Source organism: Mycetomoellerius zeteki, unplaced genomic scaffold (genome assembly GCF_001594055.1).
Source record: "Mycetomoellerius zeteki isolate Tzet28-1 unplaced genomic scaffold, Tzet1.0 scaffold211, whole genome shotgun sequence".
Taxonomy (NCBI): Eukaryota; Metazoa; Arthropoda; class Insecta; order Hymenoptera; family Formicidae; genus Mycetomoellerius; species Mycetomoellerius zeteki.
Genome location: NW_017257076.1, coordinates 3,071 through 10,966, shown reverse-complemented (window position 1 = coordinate 10,966; position 7,896 = coordinate 3,071). Strand labels below are relative to the sequence as shown.

The 7,896-nt window shown below is 33.5% G+C and overlaps 3 protein-coding genes across 4 annotated transcripts in view; 1 reads left to right on the top strand and 2 right to left on the bottom strand.

Annotated features, from left to right (window-relative positions):
- Positions 1 to 446: 446 nt before the first annotated feature.
- On the bottom strand, positions 447 to 3,777 carry CAHbeta (carbonic anhydrase beta). Its single transcript, XM_018447770.1, has 5 exons — positions 3,605 to 3,777; positions 2,434 to 2,518; positions 1,126 to 1,313; positions 812 to 1,003; positions 447 to 729 (listed from the first exon to the last, which is right to left on the bottom strand). Exons 1-5 carry the CDS (start codon positions 3,695 to 3,697, stop codon positions 520 to 522), a joined length of 768 nt encoding a protein of 255 aa, XP_018303272.1. The 5' UTR covers positions 3,698 to 3,777; the 3' UTR covers positions 447 to 519.
- Positions 3,778 to 4,084: 307 nt separating this feature from the next.
- Positions 4,085 to 7,192, bottom strand: RagA-B (Ras-related GTP binding A/B). 2 transcript variants are annotated; one of them, XM_018447762.1, is made up of 7 exons: positions 6,977 to 7,192; positions 6,769 to 6,916; positions 6,544 to 6,643; positions 5,933 to 6,302; positions 5,661 to 5,876; positions 5,466 to 5,581; positions 4,085 to 5,028 (listed from the first exon to the last, which is right to left on the bottom strand). In XM_018447762.1, exons 2-7 carry the CDS (start codon positions 6,778 to 6,780, stop codon positions 4,937 to 4,939), a joined length of 906 nt encoding a protein of 301 aa, XP_018303264.1. In that variant the 5' UTR covers positions 6,781 to 6,916; positions 6,977 to 7,192; the 3' UTR covers positions 4,085 to 4,936. The 2 variants fall into 2 exon arrangements, with proteins under 2 accessions (XP_018303264.1, XP_018303263.1); XM_018447761.1 differs by having other exon boundaries at positions 6,769 to 6,926; positions 7,011 to 7,192.
- A 407-nt stretch (positions 7,193 to 7,599) lies between these two features.
- Positions 7,600 to 7,896, top strand: part of LOC108722590 (V-type proton ATPase subunit e 2) — a 1,814-nt gene continuing 1,517 nt past the window's right edge. The window contains exon 1 of the mRNA XM_018447769.1: positions 7,600 to 7,896. This exon is cut by the window's right edge and continues 1 nt beyond it. Coding sequence (XP_018303271.1) covers positions 7,792 to 7,896 — 105 coding nt within the window. The 5' untranslated portion in view covers positions 7,600 to 7,791.

Sequence of the window (7,896 nt, the reverse complement as noted above, 5' to 3'; positions counted from 1 at the left end):
TTATGATTGTACTTCAAGTCCGACAATTAAGCGGCCCATAATTTATATAATTGTAAAATGTATTTAGAATTTACGTATAAAAATATTATTAGCTATCTTAGATTTAGTCTCGATCTTATATTGGCTTTTGTTATTTATTTGATTTGTTCATATAGCAATTTAGATCAACTTATTATTAACTAGTATACTATATTAAATAAATTGTAAATATATTATACATATATGTATATAAAAATAGATATATAATTATACAATAAATTGAAGAATGTATTTTCTGCTAACCTGAACGATATCTGAAGTTCGACAAAACACGTATTGCTAGCTTTGCAACAGTGATGATAAAGATTGACTTATTATCCATAGCGAGTCTTTTCAGAAGTACATAAACAGAACTAAAAATCTTTCGCAGTTTAGTATATAAAAATACACGATTATTTTACGCGGGTCTTGTATATTTCTGGTGACGTAATGTACGTTGGTGCTGTATTATAAATACGCAATTGACCGGAAAAAAGGTTTTTACGAGTAATATTTCTTAATTTCTTTAAGCAAAAGCGGCTCTGTTGTTTCGTTTATCTCTATGAATCTTTTGTTGGCTCGGCTAAAGTAATAAATATCGCCGGTGTAAATGTCGAACCATAGCGCGTGGATGTGCAAATCGTGCCTCTCCAGACGCTTTTTTAGAAATCCGTACGACGAGATATTTTGAAGTTGCTGCAACGTATTGATCTGCAACAAGACAAGTTCCACAAATATAACGAGATAGACGATCGACTATTCTCGTGGCGTCCTGTTCGACCTGTGTACTGACCTGCGACAGTTTGTCTTCAATGGCGAATTTATCTTCCGGATCGATGTAGGCGACGAATTTTCGTAACGACATCTCGCCCTGGAAGAGAATCGGCTCACGAAAACCGGTGATTTCGAGATGCTGAAACTTCGTTAAGCTGCTGCTGGCGTGCGCATACAGCCACGCTCTCAGCGGTGACATTCTTCTGTTTACCTAAAATTCGGATGGCATCATCGCGCGCTTACGAAAATGTGCGAAAATGAGACGCGAGAAAAAAAGAATTTATTGTGGACAAATTTTTAATCCGGAAACGCAACCGCGCAAGGAAAACGCACTTGAGACGCGAACTCCTTATCTCGTAAAGCGTAGAGCAGATTCATTGCCTTGCAATCGCTATGGCCGCAGACTATAATATGCCTTATGTCGTTCACCACGCATCCAAGTTCCAATGCCGCCGCCTCGCACATAGTAAATTCGTCCACAAAGTGATGCGAGTGCGGAATGACATTGCCGGGGTTTCGGACTGAAAAGGTAAACTCTGTTATGCCGTCTGATACATGTTATATATTCCTATACTTCGATTCTTGATCGTTCTTCCATGGATAAAAAGAAATTCGGAAACCACACGTATTTATGAATCAATTATATATTCCGAAAAATATAAAAAATCTTGCAAATATCGTTATGCTAAAAATGGTATTTTAAAAATTTATTTTATTATAAATATATAAAAAGATATACAGGGTGTCCCGTAAGTTTTTGCCAATCGCTTTTGTGTAGATAGAGCGGACTAAATTGAGTCGAAAAGTCCTCTACCATTTTGCAATTTTCGCAATATAGTTAACAAAATATTAATTACTAAAAATTGCCGAATTGATCTTCAATAATTTTCTACTTAAATATCTACTATCAATTTTACAGAAAAACTGCAACAGACGAAAATCATTTATTTTTTCTCATAAAACTCTAAGAACTTTTTTGAATTTTTTATCAACTTTTTAGTACTGCATTTTCTTATTCTTATCATCATGAGAAAATACGGTATTAAAAAATTCTCAGAACTTTATGAGAAGAAAATAAACAATTTTTATCTTTTGCTGTTTTTTTTTTGTAAATTTGATAATATTTGAGTAAAAAATTATTGAAAACCAATATTCAGCGATTTTTAGTAATTAATATCTCGTTAACCATTGCGAAAATTGCAAAATGATAGATGACTTTTCGACTCAATTTAGTCCGCTCTATCTACACAAAAGTGATTGGAAAAACTTACGGGACACCCTGTATACACACAATATAGATATAATATACATAAATATAATATACATAAAAATAATATACATAAAAATAATAAAAAATCATTTCAGAAAAGAAAAAAAATGTTGATTTGGATATATTATATAGTTCTCGTGATTCCCTTGATTTAAATAAAATTTTGATAAATATTTAAGAATAAATATGTACGATTATATAGGATTAAGATTGCAATGAATAAATATCGTATGCTATCATCTCATCAAAGGATATCTAATGTTGCAAGAAGCGTAGAAAAGAAAATAAACTGCGCGGTAAAATCAGAAAAATTAGAGAATGAACCAGCAAGTTACATGCGATCGCGATAATGCTACTATAATAGATCGTACCGACAAACATGTCTCCAATGTTCGTTTCCGTAAATCTAGTTGGAATCATCCGGGAGTCCATGCAGGTAAAGAACACTGCCTTTGGCTGTGATAGGAAGCAACAGACATCAAATTACAAGCTGTGCTAGCAAAGTTATAAATATGCGACATGGGTGAAGGTATAATATTTAGGTGATATTTATATATTTTTTTTAATATACAATGTATTCGACTTTAGTCTATTTGAATTTTATTAATTAAATAAATGAATAATATAATAATTTATTCATTAATAAATAATTATTCATTTATTAAGGAGTTCAAAAATGAAATACGAAGGTATTTCTTTCTTCGATTTTTAGATATTTTTTTATATTTCAAAAACAGTAGAGAGACTATAATATAGAAAGATTATACAACGTATCCAATTTTAGTTTCAAAATCCGCGTAATACGAATAAGGCGTCTCTTTTCTCGATATTCTTTATTTTTATTTTAAAAAATAGAGAAGTATATAAATATAGAAATAAATTTTCTGTTATATTTAAAAATTAAATATTCTACATATATTTCATTATTGATGTAAAAATACAGTAATGCACTTCATACCGTCGCTAAAGTATCATGATCTACGGCATTACCAAAGAAATACTCTACTGGTAAAAACAGAAACCACTAATCGAGATATATCCTACAGTCGGTATATATATATTCTAATATTTCTAATCTACATACGGTATATTATCAATAAAATAATTGGAGTGATAAAAGCAGAGAACAGACTTTTTCCTAACATAACATTATAAGGTAATAAATCTACACAGAATAACTCTATTGGTAAAAACAGAAAACAACTACCTCCCCATATTATATATAGGTTAGTAAGATAAACATGGGTAAACATTTGGCCGTCATTAGATACGCGTACTCTAATCAATTATTGGTCAATCAATAATTCGAGGTCACGGTTTGAGGTCATGCTTCGAACCATTATATTTAAAATAAGTGATCTTATTAATGAAGCCGTATTTAATAAATGGAGTTGCGAAAGTATTTTTGACGGCCCACTTGTTCCGAGATAGTATCAACAAAACGCACGTGGACCATACTTGGCGTGGCAGTGCAAATATACCTATACACTTATCTATCGAAAGAATCATCACGCGAGATTTTTTTTTATCGTACAAACGTACCTCGGGATGATCTTTAACTTGTTGGAATTGCTTCACCATGCCTTCCCGATGACACTTTCTGTACTTCATGATCCCCTTCAGTATTCTATCCATCACGATATTCGAGTAATAACTATAAAATGAACCATCAGAAACTTATTTTCCTAATGTGAAGAGCAATGACAGCACATGATTCCGCCATTTAGTAACTCAACGGCGGGAAATTTAACTTCCCTCTGATCTATCATAAAACAAGTGAACCACATTTACTTTTTTTTAATTCAAAGATACTTTGACTTCATAAAATATATTAGAAACCGAAAAAAAGAGGTTTGATCGAGTAAACTTAGAATCTGATCAGTCTTTGATTATTCTAAAATTTGGTAAGCCAGGTGATTTTAATATTACTTCATTTTATTTTTAAATTATTTCATCGGAAATATTTTTATCAGTTCTATAATTTTAAATATACTCATTCAAATAGAAGAAATATAAGCCTACTTGTGGTTATAATTTATTTGCACATTTAAAAAATACATCGTAGTTTTAAATTGTTATATCTTGTATGTATATCTTTGAGGATGTAAACATATAAACACATCGTACAATCCTTTCCTACCAAATTGACGTTAACTATTTATCTTTACAATCACAATATGATACTCTGATGCAGCATAGATTGTACATCCACTTAAAAGTTCCTTTTATATTTGAGGACGATCTTCAATAGAGAAATCTATCAGTGAACACATAATTAAAATATATTACGATTGTATACATCGATTATTTTCATCAGAACTTTTCTACTGTCGTGATTCAGTTACGAGAATAGAAGCTCTTAAATGGATACTCAGTCTCGCATTGTTATATCGTAATATCATGCAGATATAGAATAAACATATGATTATGATGATTAATTAATTATGACTAATATTCGTTGGATGTTATTGCGACACTTCGAGACACGAACGATTATTGAATTAAAAAATAATTCCAAATGAAGCAAGAGAATCGCGAATATGGAAACTATTCTACATTAATAAATGGCAGATGCATTATGACAGATGTATCATATCCGCGTGTATATGGGATGAATTCATATCAATACAGTCCTAATATACGGCCTGAAATACAATGATAATCGTCAGCCTCTTTCGGATACGTCGATTATATACTTATTTTGTCATAAACGCTCACATTGAAGAAGCCATACATTGAAGTATACTTTGTAACCCGATCTCAACAATCGTATCCCCGCAATCGCGCTTTATCTTAACGATACGCGATTCCAGAAATTCAGCAATTATTAATAGGATGGACCCGGGTGACAAGGCGCCTGGGTCGCGCCGACTTCTATCTAGTCAACGCCGAGCTCTGGCTGGCACGTTCCAACTTTTCGAAGTGCTTTCGTGCGTTGCGTATGTTGATTAACGTCGCTGCAGATGCTGAAAGAAGACGCGCGTTTTAACAAACTTCTCATATCAGAAAACACAGTAGCGTTTCAAAAGTGTTCGATTACTATATTTTATGTATACATATATAGATAGATAGGGATGTATTTGAAATATTTTTATTTAAAATACAGTATTTGGAAAACAAGTATATTTTGTATTTCAGCAGAGCACATGAAAGTATTATGTATTTTGTATTTAAAATGGAAAGATTGACAGTTTTTTGTATTTTGTAATTCAAATAATAAGATTGATTATCAATCTCTCTCTTCTCTCTTAGTATTTGAAATACAAATACAAAATAAAATTGTTTTACAAATACAGTTTTTCAAATGCATACTCAGACATGTAGATAAATATATAAAAATATATATATATATAAAATCGATAGGTTGGATTTGAATTGTTGTACAAATACTTGAAATACTTACGTATAGTTGGGTCGGACATGATAACCATCACGTATGTATTCGAGGTAAATATGTCAATAAAGGCCGCGAAATTAGTATTTCTAACTTCCATACTTTGAAATTGTGCCGCTAACTTACTGCAAAATTAATAAAAACTGCAAACGTTGCATCTCGTTCTTGTCGGACTTGTTACTTTATTGCATGACTCATACTTACCTACAACTCAATTTGAATTGCTTTATTATGTTGGAAACTTTTTCGAAACGATGAACGTCTCTGTGAAACTGCCGTTGACAATGACTTATTACTAAAAAGGTCGCTCTTTCAAACAAAAGCACTTCATCTGCGTCAATAATATTAGCAAACTGGTTCAAGCTTTGTTCAAGTTCCTTTACATTGGGAATCAGCATATATACAATGGATGACCATGCTCTACAATAACGAAGATTTATTTGTCTGTTTTAATTATGTTCTTATCTGATATATACCTGTATAAGGTTTCATCCCATATACTAGTTCTGAAGCAAGTGCACTCTAAAGGTAAACTCAGTCTTCTTTCCCTGAATATGTAATCGCGTTGGTCCTCTTGCACAAGATCCATTTTATGAACTAAGCAAAATATCTTTGCCTCTGGGCTGTTCTGCAGTATCGCTTCTAAACAACTCTGGTAATAATGCATATCTTTGTCCAGCTCTCTTGACTCCACATCAAAGACATAAATCAACACCTCTACATTTCTAAATATGTTATCACGCTGCGATGCAAAATAATTCTCCATAAATGCCTCCTGCCCTCCGCAATCCCATAAATTCAAAACCAGATTGCCGAGAAAACGAACATGAGAATGTTCTACATCAACTGTAATAAATTACACATTATATTAGTCCTTCTTTAGGCTGACAATTTGTTCTTATTTCAAGATCATTAAAGGGATTAATGTCTTAAGATATTAATACAGCTCTGATTAATTTATTTAAATTGATGTATTCAAATCAATCACAAAACTGTATTAGCATAATATTAAGATATTACTTAAGACAGTCTTGAAATGAAAACAGATTATGAATACTTAGGACTATTTAACATAAGTTTAACTTACTTGTTGCTCCTAGACGATGGGTATCGCGAGCAATGTAGTTGGCAAAAATAATGCTGCGCATACTCGTTTTTCCGGACCCACTCTTGCCCATTAACAGTACCTAAAATAAAATAGTACGTATTATTCATTTTGTCTCAGAACAAAGAAGTGTCTCCATAAGAAAGGAGACTTATGCAAAACGAAAGAATGCAATTCCAATTGCATAATGTAAAAAGAAAAGTTTACCTTTTTCTTCATTGTGAACGTTTGTTGGTTTCAATAAATTCTTCTGAGGAAAAAAATTGCTGACTGGTCTCCAAGTGTCTCGGCTTATCAACTGTTCTCCGCCCTCGAACAAGGATCGCGCGCGGCAGTACACTCAACCTACGGCTGCCTATCACCAACTGTCGCATCAAAACACGCAATTGACGCAATGTGATTATATGTTACATACATTACACGTTGCGTCTCATTTCGAAATAACCCACATGGAAACGTAGTCGCACGTCTCTCAGCGCAGAAGCATACAGGATTCAGCTGCTAACGCCAACTTCAGATCGTTGGCCATATCACTCACGAGAGATAGTATCGCGCCAACGTTCAGACTACATTCGGGCTATGTTCCAAACTTCACTGCCAACGCTGAAAATCTAGTCTACGTTACACGTACTATACATTTTCAGCACTGACAGTGAATTTTGGAACACAGTCTCGATTACCAATGTTCATTAATTCATACGCACTTCCGGAATCTAGATTTTTTTAGGGACTTTTTAGATATACGTCATGAATACTGTCAAATCAGCTGTTTTAAGACGTCGCCCTTCCCCCGTTTCTCTCTGACAATCATAATGCATGAATATACATAGATACGATGCTGTATATCCGAAACATCCGGGACAACTTCACGCGATAGACGATAAATTTGTCGAATTTGTTTATTGCAGCAATAATCGAAATATTTTTACAGTTGCACCATGTTATATTTTCTACGTTTATAATAAAACAGATTCTTTTTTAACTAGATATTAGAAAGAAAGGAGAAGTAGCGCAAAAAGCAGCAACGAACAGACTCATTCACGGCACCGAGTGTAACCGAGTGCCGTACTTATCTTCTTCGCAGGTTCTTCGGTCAATCGATGTGTCACGTGAATAGTACGAAGAATCTCTCATGTGATCCTTTCGATACCTGTAAATAACTCATACAAATTACGGTCGCTGGCTCCGTGTTCGTTACTTTTCGGAGGAACGTGATCAGATAGGAAAAAAATGGGCGCATCTGCAATACCCGTGATAGCCTTCACGCTCCTCTGGGGCGCCGTGGTATTCCTAGGAGTAGCCTTACCACTTTTCGTTCCAAAGGGACCAAATCGT